At 41.5% G+C, this 18,699-nt stretch overlaps 3 protein-coding genes across 8 annotated transcripts in view; all 3 read right to left on the minus strand.

Moving 5' to 3' along the window:
* Positions 1 to 3,930: 3,930 nt before the first annotated feature.
* On the minus strand, positions 3,931 to 7,975 carry tmem119a (transmembrane protein 119a). Of its 2 annotated transcripts, none has more exons than XM_027009309.3 (2): positions 7,705 to 7,975; positions 3,931 to 5,859 (listed from the first exon to the last, which is right to left on the minus strand). In XM_027009309.3, the coding sequence occupies exon 2, from the start codon at positions 5,841 to 5,843 to the stop codon at positions 5,142 to 5,144; it is 702 nt and encodes a 233-aa protein (XP_026865110.1). In that variant the 5' UTR covers positions 5,844 to 5,859; positions 7,705 to 7,975; the 3' UTR covers positions 3,931 to 5,141. The 2 variants fall into 2 exon arrangements, with proteins under 2 accessions (XP_026865110.1, XP_081569482.1); XM_081713356.1 differs by lacking the exon at positions 7,705 to 7,975 and adding an exon at positions 7,183 to 7,680.
* An 825-nt stretch (positions 7,976 to 8,800) lies between these two features.
* selplg (selectin P ligand) lies at positions 8,801 to 11,410 on the minus strand. Of its 2 annotated transcripts, XM_027009251.3 has the most exons (3): positions 11,252 to 11,410; positions 10,356 to 10,719; positions 8,801 to 10,274 (listed from the first exon to the last, which is right to left on the minus strand). In XM_027009251.3, exons 2-3 carry the CDS (start codon positions 10,717 to 10,719, stop codon positions 9,643 to 9,645), a joined length of 996 nt encoding a protein of 331 aa, XP_026865052.1. In that variant the 5' UTR covers positions 11,252 to 11,410; the 3' UTR covers positions 8,801 to 9,642. The 2 variants fall into 2 exon arrangements, with proteins under 2 accessions (XP_026865052.1, XP_026865051.1); XM_027009250.3 differs by having other exon boundaries at positions 8,801 to 10,719.
* A 137-nt stretch (positions 11,411 to 11,547) lies between these two features.
* The window catches only part of coro1ca (coronin, actin binding protein, 1Ca), a 35,124-nt gene continuing 27,972 nt past the window's right edge, over positions 11,548 to 18,699 (minus strand). For 3 of the 4 annotated variants that reach the window (XM_035526291.2, XM_081713379.1, XM_035526292.2), the window contains exons 7-11: positions 18,519 to 18,623; positions 18,177 to 18,322; positions 17,783 to 17,840; positions 17,072 to 17,326; positions 11,548 to 14,780 (exon numbers count right to left, since the gene is read on the minus strand). In XM_035526291.2, coding sequence (XP_035382184.1) covers positions 14,661 to 14,780; positions 17,072 to 17,326; positions 17,783 to 17,840; positions 18,177 to 18,322; positions 18,519 to 18,623 — 684 coding nt within the window. In that variant the 3' untranslated portion in view covers positions 11,548 to 14,660. Of the gene's footprint in view, positions 14,781 to 17,071; positions 17,327 to 17,782; positions 17,841 to 18,126; positions 18,323 to 18,518; positions 18,624 to 18,699 lie in introns of those variants that run through there. The other variant, XM_081713370.1, reaches the window with a different exon arrangement.

Below are 18,699 nucleotides of genomic sequence, written 5' to 3' on the forward strand. Positions count from 1 at the left end.
TTTTTTACTGTCTCCTTGCTACAGTGGGGCCATGATCAGCCAGGGCTTGGACTGTGAGAGACCCAGACAGTCAGTGGAGGGAGGGAGGGAGAGAGAAAGCATTCAGTTCAGTCAAGGCCAAATCTAAGTCTCACACGAGCCTGGTCCCTTTTCAGAACAAGAAGATGTAGCTCTTGTAACAACCTTCTGAAATATTGATTGAATTTTGTATTGTAGTCAATACAAAAGAGCTTTTTCTGCAGCTTTGCCCTGAGGTCATCAGCAGGCTAGTTCAGTACATTCAGTACTTTCAGTACACGTTCACTAATGCCAGAATACTTTTTTGGCTGTGGCTCAGGGTGTAATTTTTTAGAACTAATTTTCTCAGTATTGTTTTTCATTTAAAGGTCAAGGTCAAATTTATTTTGAGGAAGAAACATTGAGAGGAACCAAGACTCAAAGAGGGCGGCCATACTCCTCTGGCTGACAACGGACACTACAATAGCAACAATATAAGCAATAAGGAGCAGAATAAGTAGTAAGAGTGAGAAAGAGAGAAATAATAGACTAAACAATCAATTCTATTTCTATAAGTTCATCAAAGGCACCAGAGAAGTAGTTGGCTGGGGTGGAGGTGTGGTGGGCAACAGCAGGGGGCATCAGGGGGCGGTGGGAGGAGCCATGGCAGCTGAGACAGGTTGAGGTTCAGTAACATCATGACATCAGGGGTAGGTGTAGATTAGGGGTAGATTATTAGGCATGTCCAGGTACGGGGGTGTGTGAAGGTGTAGGGTAATTCTACAGAAGTTTTTCAAAACAATGTTTCTCACCAAAAACATGTATATTTTTAAATGTATAAAATCAAAACATTTATTAAAAATAAGAATAATATTTTGCAGCACAACTAAACTATTTTAAATAAGGAATTTATATATTTTATACAAATGTCAGGACAAATAATCTCTGGTCCAGGTCAACACGTGGCCATGCCTCTGTAACTAAAAAGGAACACTTTTTCCTCCATCTTGACATCTCTGGTGAGTATAGTCAAGATTCACAATTTTTTAAATAAAAGTTCTTCAAAGTCAAGAAAGTGTTGCTACTAACATGTCACTCTTACAAATTACAAGGTGCATGTTTCAAATAATCTGCTCTGTGAATGACACTACCAAATAATACCAAAGCAAACTATGTTTGCTCAGTATTGCCATTTGTTTCAATAGCGATATTCAAATTTTAAAAAAGCATATTATCTAGGTAGCAGAGCATTCCACTGGCTGAGCATATGAAAGTGGCAAAGATGGCCAAGGGTATACTCTGGAACACAAAATGGGAGAAGGTTCTTTTTTCAAAATGGAGTTTCAAAACTTAGAAGTTAGAGCTCACATAAGTTTAATACATTTAACATATGATCAGTTCTTGGTTATATTACACTTACATCAAGGTTCTCACTTATTTTAAGTTTATTCTTGATTAACATACCTAATTCAGCTTTAGGAATGCCCCCCCCCACACACACACAAAAGAAACAAATGTGTATGTCAGAAGTAGCTGTCAGAAGTAGCTGTTTTGAAATTCATTCACCCTCCCCATTATCAGCTATGAAAAAGGGATATACTGGACGCCAGTCAACATGTCTCAAGTAGGAAAGAATGACAGCTGAAAATTATGGTTTTAAAACACAGAAAGTGTTTGATATTCAAAAGACTTCAAGACATCTGGCAACAGGATTGTTTCTAGAAGAACGATTGACTGTTGTGGCGTTTGTGTCCAGTATATGTGCCAAGAAACCTTCTTTGGCAAAAATAAAAAATAAAAAAAATCTCATCAAGAATAGACATCAGTTTGTTGTAGAATATGAATATTTAATGCAGAGATGAGTCAAGATTTGTGATATACTGTGATTCTCCAGTAATATGTCTTCAAAGAGCAGGAATAAGATTTAAGGAGGACTGCATCTCCATATCTGTAGAATGTGAAGGAGGGAGCATTGTTATATTGGCTGGCTAGATGGTTTGCTAAGTATTATGTCGATCACTGAGTAGAAAAAAAAACTGCGTATTGCTTAAATTTTTGTTTGTTAACTTTTTATTTGTTGCTAAATAAAAAGATCCTACATTTATGGTTTTTTTGCTTGGACCTAATTTCCTCATTATATTGCTTCTGGTTGCATAAACCATGTGAATATAGAAGCAGGACTATGCAATGGGGTATGTATAAACACTGAGGAAATGGTTCTGAAAGAAGCCCAATTGTTCTGGCTTTGGTTAACTTTTTATTACTAAATGAATATGAATTTGATGTTTCAGTATTTACCATTTAACAAATAAAATGTTGGGGGTTTTTTTTGTTGTTTTTTTTGGAAGGGAAACTTGATGGACAGTTACAATTGCCTGAACAGCATTGACACTCCTTAACAAATATAACTTGAACCTCTTTAATGCTCAGTTAGACAAGGAAAAACACTGATTTTCTTTAAATTACTAACTCTCTGATAGTTTTATGAATGAAAATTTACATCACTGAATTTAGATCAAATTATGAATGCAGTCTTGTGAAAAACAAAGTACACCCTCTGTGGATTTACATATCAGGACATGGATAATCTAGTCCTTAGCAGGTCTTAAAATTAGATAAATGCAACCTCAGAACCACACACAACAGATTCCACTGTGTCATTACTTAACAAAAGTGAAGCCAAAATTGAGAAGCTGTGTGAAAAACTAAGTACAGTTTGTAAAACCACCTTTAGCTTCAACTTGAACTAATCTCTTCTTTATGACTTTCAGACTCTAACGTCATTCTGGAGGAAATTGACCCACTCTTCTTTACAACTTTGTTTCAGTTCATTGAGGTTGGTGGCTATTTATTTATGCACAGCATTTCCAGATGGGCTGAGGTTTAGACTTTGACTGGGCCATTGCAACATTTTAATTCTTTTCTTTTTCAGGTATTGTGTAGTACTGTAGATTTGTTGGTGTACTTGAAACTATTGGCCTGTTGCATGACCCAACTTTGAACAAGCTTTAGCTACTGGTATACGATGGCCTTGCATTCGATTCCAGAATACTTTCGTTTACTGAAAAGTTCATGGTCAACTCAGTGACTGCAGGGTGCCCAGGTCTTGTGGCTGCAAATCAAACATAAATCACCACCGTGCTTGACAGTTGGTATGAGGTGTTTGTGCTGATATGCTGTGTTTTGGTTTTCACCAAATGTGGCTCTGTGAATTATAGCCGAACAGTTCCACTTTAGTCCAATCTTTCCAAAGGACACTGTTGCAGACGTTTTGTGGTTTGTTCAGAAGCAACTTGGCAAACATAAGCTGTGCTGCCATGTTCTTTTAGAAAGAAGAGGTTTTCTCCTGGCAACCCTTCTATTCTTGTGTTACAAAACAAAGAAGCCATGGAAGCCAAAGAAGCCATGCTTGTTCAGTCTTTTTCTAATTGTACTGTCATTAACATTTAACATGCCATCTGAGGCCTGTAGAGTCTGAGATGTAGCTCATGGTTTTATTTGCAACTTCTCTGAGCATTGCAGTCTGACTTTGGGGTGAATTTGCTGGGATGTCCATTCCTGGGAAGATGAATGTTTTCCACTTGTGAACAATCTTTCTGACTGTAGACTTCAAATCATTTGGAAAGGGCCTTATAACCCTTACCAGACTGATGGGCTACAGGAATTGGTTCCTTAAGATCATTGCTGACGCTTTTCCTCCTTGGAATCACATTAACACACCTGAATGCTCCAGACCAGCAAACTGCCAAACCACCTTCCTTCATAGGTGCGCTCACACTAATGATCAGTTAATCAGTTAGCAGCACCCAGCTTCTGCGCACCCTTATAATTTATATAAGCAGAAAGAGCGTACTTAATTTGTTTGCAGTGTTCTGCGTTATAGACAAATTTTTGTTAAAGAAATAATGACATGGTGGAATCTGCTCCAGAAGATTTTATTATAATATCCCGATATGTAAAACTACAGAACTCAAAGAGGATGCGCTTTGTTTTTCATATGATTGTACTTTTAAAAGATTAGTGTCCACTCAGTACACTTACACATTATAGTTGAAGTGCAACATAAAACTTAAGGAATGTTTCCCATCCAACTTTTGACCACCTCTGAAGAAGTGACAGATCAGTATTTCTGTGATTATTTTCCCAACTCAGACTGACTCTTCAGCTATTAAAGCAGTTAATGGCATTTTGCAGTATTTGTAACAGAACAAGGCAAGCAAGTTGATGTCTACCAAAAGGATTTAATGTAACAGTAAATTCAAAGATACTTTATATAGAACTAAGCGTTGAACTTTAACTGAAATAATGACAATAACTTATATATTGGCCAAAACTAAACAGAGAGGAACAGATTAAATAATTAAAGAGAAGTCACTGTAATGGAATGAGAAGACCTTTTCTTTTCCAAGTCACAGAAATCGAAAGGCAACACACACTTTAGAATGTTTCGCATGCTTATCAGTCCTAAAGTGATCACATATTGGTAAAGACAGGCATAAACTCTTTCTAACTCACATTAAGCCCAATGCTGAACAACAAAAAAAAAAATGTTATTCCAAAAAAGAATCCCCATAGACCTAAAAGTAATTAATACACAGGTCCAAACTGCAAATAAAAAAATACCACTTTTACTGTTTGATAATGCACAGTTTGATCATGTAAACGTATATATATCAAGCTTCTCAGGTCAACAATACTGATTCAAGATTAGCGCCTAGATATCGATAATTACAGACATAATTACAGACATTTAAAAAGGTAAAGCAGAAAAAAAGGAACAGCTCTCTTGCTCTGAGAAGTTTGATATACTACCAGTATGGTGAGAGTCAGCAATATCTCCAGTCAGTATGCAGAACACATCCTACCTTGTACACAGTGAAGGGGAATTTAACAAGTGAAAGAGCAGATCAGGTATTTTGCTCAAACTGAAGAATAACATACATGATTCAGGTAATTTGGTTTGAAACAGCTACACAAAGTTTGTGTAGCGAACCTTCGATAAATTCACCTGAGCACCTCCAACATATAGTTTGGCACAAAGCTGAGTGGCCGAACTCTTGCTATGCAGAATCAAGTGAATTCCTGGAGAACAAAAGTCCACATCCACACGTCTCTGAGAGCCAGTCGTTCACCTGCCCACTCCATCACTGAGCTGATGGGCTGGCCTTCCGCAGGTGGCAGGTGCATACAAGAGCCTGGCTAGCTCCACCCACCAAGGTGCTAGGCTTTGGCTCCTCCCCTTTCTTCTTTTCCTCCCTCTGTTCCTCCACCTCCCGCACTTCCTCAGCCCTCTGCACCTGCTGTGCTCTGGCCGGTGGCTCCTTTCCCTCCTTCTCGCCCACCAGGGCCTTGGACGGGGTGCGCAGGCAGCTTGCGGAGCCTGATGCGACACCCTTGGGTTCGGGGCCCGGCCGGGCACGCTGCTGCTGCCTCGCCACCCCTTTTGTCGCCTCACACATGTACTTCCGGGGCACAGACTTCCTGGGTGGGTAGTAGGCCTCCAGCTTGCGCTTGTGGCTCAGGGCCGAGGCACAGCAGATGATGAAGATGATGACAATGAGCAGCGAAGTCACTACGATGATGAGGAGCAGGTTGTCACGCAGGATGTCCACCACCTGGTTGAACAGGAAGTCCTTGACGCGGATGAAGGTCGTGGTGATGCTAGGCACGGGGGAGGGGGAGGGGGGGACCACATGAGTGGCCTGGGCCGTGGGGAAGATCAGCTCTGGCTCATCAGCGCTGCCTTCGACAGACTCGCTGATGGGGAAGGCCAGACTCAAACAGCACCAGCCAAACTCCATCAGGAGGAGCGTAACAGCTAACCGTGAACATGTGGATGACGGCATGGCAACGTTTAAGCACCTAAAGGAAGTTAAAGAAAGACAAAGAAGATCCATTTTGATCAAATAAATATGCAGAGTTTCCCCCAGATATATTACAGACCTGAAAGGTTTTGGCCTTATTGTCTCTTTTCAATATAAATGAACGACAATGGGCTAACTCCATTTGCATGTATTAGTGAATCATGACCATGCTGTACATTATAGACTGCTGAAAAAGTAAAGAACCTTTTTTTTCAGGAGAGGTATGATCACATCAATATATTTTTGAACTTAAAGGCACCAAGTATCCATTTAATTCTAAGCATTACATTCCCAATAAGCTTTGTATGTGTGATATTTGCCATTTGATTTATTTGATTTGTTGAACAACTGAGCTAGAGACATACATTCGGAGACCTTAAATCTCTCAGCGGAAGGAAGTCAGTCAATTATCTGAAATCTTTTGTCATCAAACCTCCAAGGTCAAAAAAAACCAAAAAAAACAAACATTTCATATGACATCTCTGTAGAATGCAATACATACCACTGAAATATTATAAAACTGTATATATATTGATATAGAAGTGCTTTTAATGACAAGTAATCTTGTTTAATCAGCTTTTCTATTTAAGGCCTTTGCATTAGTCTTTTTGACAGCAATAGCATATAATGCCTCACTGCTATGTTTTACACAATGTAATTGCTCATATAGAAATAAGGTAGAGGCATGTCCATACATGTCCAAAACTATGTTACAGTGAATATACATGGTGAGTTTCTGCTGCCAGTTTGCGTTAAATCTATTCTTGTTACTGCAGGTTATTACTTATTTGGGGTGGAGACACAGCAAGCCAAGGTCTGGTTTGTAATTTTGTTCCCTCCATTTACACCAACCACATACCACACAATGAACCATCTGCTTCAGCAGTGAGAGAGAGAGACAGCATGGGAGAGACAGATAGACAAAATGCAGAGTGGGACTATCCTGGGTTTACCCTGTATTTACATGCTATTTCTGAATGGGTGCAGCAGAGCAGACCAGAAACTTGAGAATCTTTTCTGCACTGGCAGAAAAAAGTCCAAGAGAAAAGGAAACACATGAAGCAGAAATAATACAAAGAACTAATTGTATTATGAATGAGGAAGTCCCAGTTCACAGTCAATATGCCCTTAATCTGTGTATCTGATTTATAGAAAGTAACTTCCTAAATATTAAGCAGTACATTATCTTATTACATTAGCAGCAGCTATTGCGTATCTACTTGCGAGTGTGACTTCTGCTTAGTCCTCATAATTCTCCATTTAACCCGACACTGAGGAGATTCCATTAACAAATCCAGTAAAGTTTAATCCAATTACCTACTTTGCTGATTTTTTAAAAAATCTTTGCAAATGAAGAGTTTGACGTAGTCCAGGTATTAGCCGAAGTCCATGGAAACCCAGATGAGTGGTGCTATGAACCTCTCCAGTGCATCTAATGTGTTGGCAGCTCCTGCATGTAGAACACTCTAATCCAAATCAGTAGCAAACAATTGTGCTGAATTGCAGCCTGGAAAATTGACCTGATTCATTCAAATCTGTGTAGCGTTCATGACACGCAGTCTAACAGTGAAGGATGAGCGAGTGTCATCTGGACTAAAGCCTTTTGTTTAGGGTAGCGATGTTGCACGAAAACTCTGAAGCATGGCACAGCAATGTTTAAAAATTCAGTCTTGGATAAGAGGCCATAGCCAGAGGTGCCATGAAAACTTTTTCAAAGCCCATGCCAGAGAGTACACAAATTACAGCCAGAGTGCCATTTCATCAACGCCAATTACTTTTTGCCAAAACATTTCATTCTGTGGAATAAAAACCACAGATTTGAATGGGGAAAAAAAATACTTACTGCTATGTTGTTCTTTTCTGTGATGCCACTCACTCACTTCAGTACTAAGAAAATCGATGAACCAGGAAAGGAGAGAGAGAATGCACCGAAATGCAAGCTGCCTCTGTACTCTGTATGCTGGCCTGTGCCCATGTGTATGCGAAATAAAAAGCTTTCTAAGAAAAGGCTGTGCAACCTACTCTCCTCCTCTCTTCTTAAACCATAAGGGGGGTGGAGTAGCATGAGTTCGATCCACATCTATGCTAAAAGAGAACGTCAACCCGTCAAAAAAAAAAAAAAAAAAAAAAAAAAAAAAAAAAAAAAAAAAAACTTTGCAGAACTGTGCATGCATCTTTCCAAAGGTAGGTCAGTTTATTTACTAATAACAGCATAACCAAAAGTCTTAACTCTTATTTATTGTTTATTAACTCATATGTGCACGATGTTTAACATATAATGTATTATAACAAAAAAAGGTCTCTCCAGATTCATACTTACACTGTTTTGTAACACAAGAATAGATGTATTATCGTTTTCTTTTATGCCGGTTACTGAAGATCTTGTCAGAAGTCTCTCTGGAAAGTGTTGTCCATGAAACAGGCCAGGCCGTACCGTGCGTGGGTGAAGTTCCGCAGGCAACTACTGGGTGTGGCTCTTATTTCTGAGCCCAGTTTCTGCTGTCTCTCATCTGCCATCTGCTATTACAGCCTCTCATCCACAAATTCAGGCTGTGTACATGCACACCACATGTAAAACCTTAAACCATACATCCAAACCTTATGAACTCAAATACATACAGTGAGAGTCCACAGGCATACTGCAGCTTACAGTAGATACAAACGAGAGGGGAAAAAAAGGTTTTAAAATAAAATGAATGCAGAAAGTAGAAATCTATTCAGAAAGACATCAAAGTTACATAATTGTAGCGCGGGGGGGGAATACAACTGAATCTGAAAATATAATACATGTGCAAAGGCAATCCATCAGCAAGAATTAGGGTTGGGATGCTTTTAAAGCATCGAAAAACAAAGACCATCCTAAATCTTAAACTGCTTAAAGATGATCTTAAGACTATGGTGATTTTGGGAAATGGCCCAGATAGATAAGGAGTGTAGAGTGTTCAACATCCAATAAGCATCAAAAAAAAAAAAAAAAAAAAAAAAAAAAAGACTTCAGTATACACACTGCCACTTTATTAAATAAATTCTACCTATTCTAATTCTGTTCTATTGCTGTACCCAATAGACTACAATGCCTTTCACATTCAGTTTTAATTTAAAATATAGAACCTACAGTGGTGCCAAAAGATCACATATTACAGTTCTCTGTGAAAAACATGGCAGTCTGGTAGAGTTATAGAGTAGGTCGCTCCCCTAAATGCATTTTCACTCACTCCATTATATATCCAAATACGTAAATATTGGTTAACATGTGCATATGATGTTTATTACTCCACAGTATTTTAAAAAATGTGTGATCCAACATTCAGAAAGAGCACCAACATTCATGCTTCTGTTACTTGGCAGACAATTAGAGCTCCTGGAGCTTTACTTAAAATGGGCAACTTGCTCCTCCTCATCACTCTAGCCTGTTCAGGCATACTTCCTGCACGCTAAGCTATACTGAACACTCGCACAGACACATTACCCCTTTCACGTTAGCTGAGGCCCTCCTCATGTTCAGGAAAGGGACTGATGTAGTATATGAGGAAAAAGCACTGCGGCGCTGTATCCAGGTTTTCAGCGGGATACGTCAGAAGTTATGTTTGCATTTATTTCTTTACAAACCAGTTGCAGATTCTCTCAGTCAGTGAGCTAGAACTTCTGACAGAAGAGTAAAGCATTCTAGTGAAGATCTCTCCCCCTCTTTTCTGGGTGTGGGTATATAAAACTTTTCAGATTTCCTTCAGTTAGAGCCACAGAGGAAGACCTGATTAAAACAGAAAGCTCAATAGCATCTCTACGCTGCACATTCTGTGTCAGGGAGGAAGCTATTGAGGGTGAGGTCATCCCCATCCTCGTCATCCGTGGTGGGGATCAACACGCCATTGTTCCTGGGCCGTCTGGGCTTGGGCACGGGCCGGTCCATGTCGCTGCCGCCACCACCGAAACCACCGCTGACCACACGAGAGATGCATAGCATCTCTGTGTCCAAGTCCTCAAGCACGTGAGGCTGGTGCCTGTACTTGCGGCCTGCCAGCTTCGTTGCCAAGACGATGGTGATCACAATGAAGGTGGTCGCCAGGCCAGCCAGCACGGCGATGGCAATAAGGCAGCGGCCCGCGAGGCTATCCCTCTTCTGGGTGGCGGTGGAGCAAACGTGATCCTTGTCCCTACTCGTGGTGGGCGTGGCTTGCGTTTGGGTGCTGCGCATGCTCGTAGTCTTGTTCCAATCATGGACTTGCTGGCCTGTTGTTCTCGGCAGGAAGGATCCATTTGTTTTGTGCATCGTTGGGACATTGACTGCAGAATGTGTGGCGTGGTTTGGGGTCATCTTTTTAGGAGTGGCTGGGACAGATGCGGTGAGAACAGAAGTTCCTTGTGGTGAGACAGAACTGCTGTTTCTCACAGGAAGGGTGGGAGTAGAACTTCCTGGTGGTAATGCAGACGCTGGGTTACTCACAGGAAGCTGAGAATGTAGATAACTTTTGCTATATGCTGGATGTTCGGTACCTGCTGGCAAGTGTTCAGAGATGTGTCTTTCATTTCCTGTACCGAGATGAGGAATTCCAGAAGTTTCACTTCTCTTGGGATGTTGGCTGGTGACTACTTCTGAAGCATGCTGAACTGTTGTACGACCACCATCAAGAGCCTGTTCGTTCAACCTTGCAGTGGGTAAAGTCTGTGAAAGAGCCTCGCTGAACAGAATTTCAGGACCCGTATGGGGCGTGGCCCCTATACCTTGCTGCTGTGTGGTGATTCTGTTTTGGGACCCTTCGCCCACAGTGAGTAAGCGTCTGGAGGAAACCAGGCTGCTTGTGCTTAGCAGCAAAAGAAGAAGTTGCCTGAGCTCAGGTCGGTTGGTCGTCATCGTCATCTACAGCACAGAAAGAAAGCAGAACTCGGAGAATAAAGGGAGCCACAGAGCACACACTGCTGGTCACATTTTTCACCAGGCCCTTCAAAACACGGACATATTAAAACTGTTTCAATACACGCCTCTGACCAAGTGTGGTGTTTTATTATAATTTCCTTGCTCAAGTAAAGAGGACTTGTTAGAACAGTAGTCCATAAAGTGAAAAACTAGCACCAATTTTTACAAAAAACCTCATCCTGGAGTTAATATAATATTTTAGGTTTCACATCCTGAACAACATGCACCATCTAAGTACAGCATCTTCAGTCAACTAACAATTTAAACAAATAAACTAGTGTCAGATTTTTAACAGGTTACTATTGGTTACCATTTTTGCTGCTATTCACTTTGTAGATTTAATGGTGCGTGTTGAAATAATAAGCTTCAAAGCTTTGTTGATTTTAATACATTTTGAAAAGTTCTCAATAATTAGCTACCGCATCAATTCCAGGTCAAGTATAAAGAAAATGTAAATGTATATACATGTACTGACCAAAGACCTTGGCGTCACTGATAACGGATTGTAGGGTCTTCTCACTCTCTGCTCGTGCTCCTGACGAAAGTTCTTGCTGTTTAATTTAAGCACAGGAAGTTGCCTCAGCGTCAGACCAAGCTGAGGTTTCAAACAGCGACGGAAGCGTTGAACAAGCCAACGCAGGACTGCGTTATCCAATCGTACAGATGATCAGCATGTGACAATGGTGGCAACTGCTTTCACCCAAGCATATAGTCCCCTCCCCCTGAACACAGGCAGGTCCCATGGTGATAAGAACGACGAGTACAAAGATGTTGAAGAGCTTAATATTTATTTTTCAGATTCTTTGATGGGTGAAGCAGAATGAACAGGGGAAGAACAGTACAAATATACACCAAGCAGTTTTTGTTGTTTCTTTGGATTTATTTTTTAAACTCTTGTTCCGTGTATGTTATTTAAAATGAACAGGGATAATTCAGGAACTGTTTCTCGTCTTACGCAGTTTCACAGGGGCACCAAGTTAAAAAAAAAAAAAAAAAAAAAAAAAAAAAAAAAAAAATGGAATCACATACAATAAGCTTTCGAGTTTGCATTTCTTTTCAACCTACACAGGACCCTGTCGTTCAGTAACATCAGCCAACTTCTACTGCAGTGCCACGCCACCATCTCCTCAAAAGCAAAATGAGCACTTCCACCCCTCGCCTTTATAAAGGAACCGATCCACTTTCACCAATCCCTTACTTCAACCGTTTTTAAGACAAACTGAGAAAGCGGCCTAGAACCAGTGTAAAAACGCAGCTTCCGCAAACCGCAGTAAATGACGCAGAGGGAGATCATTTACAAAGGCCTCACTAGCATAATCAGCAGCGCATTAAAGAGCCAATCATCGAAGCTGATCATGCCAAGGGCCTGTGGGGGAGTGAGATGGATTCGTTCTTAAAAGTAGCAGTTCAGGTAAAACTGCTAAATCAACACTACAACAGACACAAACCGTTTGGTATCGGCGGCATCAGGAGCACAGGATTTAATTTAATTGTGGAGGAGGCAGTGCGGATCCGTAGGTATGGAGAGCCCTGCAGGTCCACCTGCCCTTCTCACACACATCCTTTACCACCTTACAATAATCTACCCACTCAGACATGGTGAGCTTCACAGTAAATACCCCACTCCTCTCTGACACTTCCTGATTCCATCTGTGCACATCAACATTTAAACGAACCCCCCCCCCAAGAAAGAAAGAAAACCAAAGCAGCAACTAATGGTACTACTAATACATAGAACATGTAGGCAGGTTTATGGTCACTTCCTCTGTAGCTGTGCTCCACTAGTTTACTTTAATTGCCAACCCCTTCAGTGGTTTTAAATGAGGAATTCCTCAGCAGGAAATACCAATCCTTTCTAAAACTGGGTAAACATGCACAAGCGCACGCACACACACGCACAGGGGGTGGGGGGGCACTGTCTGTACTACACCGGCTGACAACTTTCGTTTCCTACTTAACTAAATTTGGAAAAAAGATTAAAAAAAAAAAAAAAAAGGTGTTAGCCACATACAAAGAAATGCAGATTTTTGGGGCAGAGGACAGGATGCAGGGACAAACATGAGCAGTAGTCTAAATACATCTTAAACTTCAATGTTTAGTTCAATTTTTTTTAAATCTTAATTTACTCCAAATTGCAACAAAGTTCTGGCAAGATCCTTTACATTTGTGTCCTGCAAACAGGTGCTGAGTCTTGTTGCCTTGCTGCAGGCATACAGTCTTGCCAAAGTGCGGCTAGACTGCCAGGCAGACTTGGTTCTGCATGGTCAGGAGAGCATGGCAAGTAGCTTGTACACAACGGAAACAGGAAGCCAAGCACAGCGCAGTAGCGGCAAATCTCCATCTCCGCAGGTAACGCATGGACAGGCATGCGAAGAAGAAAGGGCACAGAGTCCTGGAGCTGTAGCACTCAGCTTCAAGGCAAGAACCAAAATAAGGAAAGGGTTGAGGTGCGCGCATGCGCGCACACACACACACTTTGGGGTTGTTTGCGACACCTTTTGGAAAGTTTTGAATATCTTAAAGGGACAGTTCAATGAACAACCCTGATATGGCTAACGGCTTATCATTTTATTACATAATTGGCAACGTGAGCCGTCATACAGTGCTAGTCATGTTTGCATTGCTTGGCTGAAGTGGCAGTTTACCCACCCCTGGACAGGGGCCCCAATTCATGCATCCAACCACACAGAGACTCTCTAAAGGCCTGACACTCAATTCATATTGTAGCCTACTGTAGCCTGAGCTACAAACAGATCCTCTTTGACGCATTCAAACAACAAACAAACTGGTCTTAGATTAGAAGTCTTTCATAAATTGCTTAGCAGGTCCATAAGTTGAGACCACAGATGGAGGGTCCCCTAAACAGGGGGTTCACTGCATGGTTCTGGGTAATTAAAAGGATGTTTTAACCGAGAAAACGCAAAATGGTACAATTCAAGAATATAAGAATCAAACAGGGAAAATGCTTTTAATCAGGGCCACCCTTTATCGATCGTAATTAGCATAATGAGAGGATACTGTTTCCAGGAGAGAGGCAAGCGCAGGCCATGAGAAGTCAGACCTCAATGGCTGCGTCTGCGGCAACTGGAACAAGCATGTCAGTACAGGAATGTTCCAAACAATAAAGCTTTAGACTGGCACCTATATAATGACCAAACTAAACAAGACTTAAGACTTTTTCAGTAGGTAGATGTTTTACTCCATTGATATGTACATATGCTCCAACTGTACACATGTTTGAATAAAATCAACTTCAATTTTTCTTTCCTTTTGTCAATACCTTACAAAATGGTAATATAGGATTCAAACAATTCCCCCTTCTATTGCATTGTCCCTTATTAGAACAAAAGGTTGGAGTAAGAAAACGAAAGAGCTAGGGTCAAATACTGTCAAAGAGGAAGAACAGAGGTCTCCTCTAAAAATCTGGCAACAAAGAACTGGGTGGATGGGATGAGCAGGAATGCAATACTGGTGGCTGTGTCAACGCCTGAGTACATCATGAGTTATGTGAAGGATTCACATTGGAATTTTGGTCACGATATATTCAACAATATAAACAGAAAATGTTAAGACTCTTCAAATACACCAAATAAAACAAGCACTGCTGAAAGATTGGGAGTAAAGGTTAGTAAGAGATATATTCTTCAATCTTGTGAAAGACCTATTGTTTGTTTCTCTCCATCTCTCCTTTTGAAGATGTGTGTTCGGGGGTTGGAAAAGAGATTTAAAAAAGAAAAAAAAATTCATCTTGGAATGTTGGTTAGGGCTGTTGCTGGGCAGGCTTCAGATGGAACTCTGTCATGGTTGATTGGCAGTGACGGGTCCTGCCCACCTGGCCAATAGAACATCCTGAACAGTAGCTGTGGGTAAAGGATTGGGTCCTTTTAGATGTCCATCTTGGACAACTGCTCCTCAAGTTTGGCAATTCGCTTCTCCTGGCTGCTGACCAGCTCTCTGAGAGATTTTATTTCTTTCAACACCTCATCCATCTTCTCTTCACTTTTCTGTAAAAGAAATTGTTTTTAAAAAGACATGAAACCAGAAGCTAAACAAACAAATATTTCTCTACTGTTTCCCCACACTCCAATCACTTACGCAATTGCTCAGAAAAAATATTGCTTAATGTCCACTAGCAACATTCACATGTCCAAACAGTCCAAAACAGGAAAAAGGCAGAGTGACAGCATGATACAAGTAGTACAAGAAGTGTAAACACAGGAGCCACAGAACACCAAGACAAGGCTACATTATATATGGGGGTGAATCTAAAGGGGCATGTGTGTGTACACATACATGTGCACCGAGCGGTCTGCTTTGAGACAATACGCGGAACTTGATTATTCACCAACTGCACTTATTTACATAATCTCTCTCCCTCTGTGTCAATTTTTTTAAAGATGCATTATACATTTCCTTTGCTTGTATCTATCTGACACAGTTATAGCTTAATGGGGTCCTTAGTCTAAGGTACTAAAGTTACAGCCTAAGGTAAGTTATGGATTTCTTCCACAACAAACCACTTTTGTACATTGCTCTAGACAAGAGCGTCTGCTACGTGGCAGATGTCTCAGGACAGGCAGAATTTTGCAGTTTGCCATTAAACAAGCTGCTTTTGTCTATAGGAACCGTGACTGCCACAACACTGGGTCTTTCCATTAATTAGTTCATTAAGCAGTCAAAAAACAAATGCAGGAGTTAACTTGAATGTATGTGCACTAAATGGTCAACAACCTAATGGTCTCAATTCAGAAAACACAAGGCCAAAATGCACACAGAATGAAATGTATTGGCTTTGGAACTTTTTGATTTACTGCAGGCTATGAACATTGCAATTCCTTTATCCCACAGACGAAGAAAAGCTGAATTTGGGGGCGGGGCGGGGGGGTAAGAACTGATTTACATAGCACCTTTTCCATACCTAAGGTCACATAGCACAGAACTCAGGGAGAGGGAGGAAAAGCAGAGAAAAGTAGCATAGCGTTGGAGGAAAGACCAAATATTTAACTGAGATTTGAAAACCGCAACACAAGTACAGTCCCAGAGAAACGGGGGGAGCGCATTTCATAGCTGCGGTGGTGTGGATTGAAGTGCCCTGCCACCCATAGAGGACAGCCTAGTGCAAGGTACAGTGAGGAGATTACGGCCAGAAGAGCTGAAATTGCGACAAGGACTATAAAGATGAAGGAGTTCAGAAAGATAAAACAGGAGCAATGCAGAGCTTTGACTGTGACAAAGAGGATTCATAGGTTTTGGGTTTTTTAAGAGGTAATAGTCAATACAGGAAGTGGCGAAGGTATGGAATGGAGTTTTTGCATCATTAATATACAAAGAGGGGCAATATGGCAGATGAAACAAAGCAGATTGAGTCAGGGCTTGAGATACAGAATTCATGTAAATGTTTTCCAGTGCCTATTCAAAACAATTACATTACATTATTAACTATTAATTACAATAACTAATTATCAGCCATCAACAACAGACAATTACGATGTCTATTAACCCAACCCTACTTAGGACCTAATGATTTCAGTTTTGACTGTGCTTAAAATTATTTTAATTTAAGAAAATTCTCATTCTTCCAGAGATTGAGATCAGAGATACATGAGGTCAAAACATGCATCAGGGATCCGGTCGTAGAAGTACTATTGGGAACGATGGTGGAAATTACATTTCAATATAACTGAGTGTCATCTGCACAACAGTGACCAAGACCACGGTTACGGATAGTTTGTTCGATTGACAACATGTAAACAATTCAAAAGGAGGGGGCCAAGAACTGATCCTTGGATCTCACAGTGATGAGGGCAGTGAAAGACTTTTCCTAAAGAGACAATTTTCTGTCTGAAGCAATCCCTATACAGATTACAGAAGAGATTTCCAAGGAGAATAATGGCTGAGTAGCAGAGGGAAAATTTTAGCTCTCAGTGACTAGCTCTGAAGAAGTGTATCACAATCGACAGAATGACGCATGTCAAAGGTCTGTGACCTGGCTTTAGTTGTGTTGTGTGTGCATACCAAGAATAATATTTTGTTGTGTATACAAGCACAAGAGGGTCTAGAAAGTGTATGTGGAGGGTTTGCATTAAAGTGGCTTCTGTGATTACAGGCTTGCTCTGTATGAAGGTGGGTGCAGGCACATTTGAAGCTGCAGTCAAGATGGTGGAGCCACATTCAAGACTGTCAATTCTTACTGACAAACCTTCACTAACACAATAGGTTGCTCTCTGTATGTAGGCAGATTTAAAGATTTCTCTATAATCCTTTAAAAGGAAGCTTACAACCCTGGAGAACTCACAATAGACGGAGCCGTGGCGACATGGGTGGCTGTCTTGGTGGGGTGGGCGTTCTCCACGTTCTTGCCAGCCTTGGGCTTGTTGTCCAGGACGTTCTTCTTCACCACCTTGAGGTCGCGGTTCTTGCCAGGAATGTAGCCGTGCTTGAGGGAGATCAGGATGGGCTCGCCGTTTTTGCCCTCGAACCACTCTTCGGCCTCGAGGGCGCAGTCTGGACCTGCCGTGTCTGGATACAGGTCATCCTGGAACAGGTCCGACTGCGGAGAGCCAGCGAAGGAGCCATGTACGTTACTGATTAGCACAAGAAATGCTGCAAAGTAGCCAGTCCAAACCCTAGTCAGCAAATTATATTCGTCTAAGCTCTTTGGTATTCCATTTGAACCACTGTCGTAGGTTGAGAGCTTGCGTAATATTTAGATAATACATTTTTTAAAATAGCGACATTTTAAGCTGCAACACAGCTGTAATTGTACATTTATACTCCCACATCAACTAGTCTTTAGTCCACAGATTGTGCAAGTGGTCCTCGTCATTACACCGTCACCGAAAAGTGAAAAATCTACAATGAATAAATATTTCTCCCATGCTGTTGATCTAATCAGTCCCCCTGTCCTAAGGTTCTTCATGAGGGTCATAAATGCTGCTCCTTCTGGCGCCCTCTGGTGCTGAGTGACTAAAAGCACTACATGGTGCAATTGGTAAATAGGGCTCACTTTTCTTGGCACCGTCATGATGATAGGCTCACACTTCCTCTCCTGCAGCTTGTAAAACCTGAAAGAGCAGGACAAAGACATTTATGTCAAAAACAATGTTGGTCTAGAACTATTGAAAAGTAATTTTTTTTTTTTTGGGGGGGGGGGGGGGGGGGGGGGTAAATGGCAACTAAATTGCAATTCCACTAAAGAATTCCACATTCCCCCACCAACTCATGGCTAGCTCTTGGCAGTTTGCTCCCTCCAGCTGAATATTCCCACCCACAAAACAGATCTCCATCTTTTTATTAACACTGACCATTAGAAACTTGTAAAGCAACGTGTGCATCATGACAGTGATCCACCTTTTAAAGTGCTCGGTGTTGACGGTGCGAGGTTGGGAGACTCCACCCACCTGGCGATCTCACACTTGTTGACGTCCAGGCCCCTCTTGGGCATGTAGCCCATGCCTCTCTGCGGCTCCTTGGTGGTGAACGTGTTGAGGTAGTGCACGAATGGCGCCTCCTCCGTGATCTCAAAGTAGCGGATGCTGCTGTCGCCCTGCCAACAACATGGGCGGCGGCCGAGTGAGCAGCAGCGTCCACATCGACTTCTAGAAAACCTCGTTTTTATTGGACATCATAAGCCATGGCTATATGAAAATAAGGGTATTTGAAAAGCAGGAATAGTAAACGCATTGAACGTGAGGGAAGAGGCTTCGTTCAGCCCCACCCCAGGATAGCTGCAGGGTACTTACCTTTCCGCACAGGTAGACCACATTGGTGTCAGGGTCGTAGAAAGGCAGCAGGACACCATTGCTGGTGTCCATCTCATGGACAGTGATTGGCTCCTCCATGTTTTGCTGGAGGAGAAACCAGAGGGACGTCAGGAAAAAACCCACAAGTGCTCCCCTACTACTCTGAATTTATTGCTGGACA

Source organism: Electrophorus electricus, chromosome 1 (genome assembly GCF_041902795.1).
Source record: "Electrophorus electricus isolate QZ-2024a chromosome 1, ASM4190279v1, whole genome shotgun sequence".
Taxonomy (NCBI): Eukaryota; Metazoa; Chordata; class Actinopteri; order Gymnotiformes; family Gymnotidae; genus Electrophorus; species Electrophorus electricus.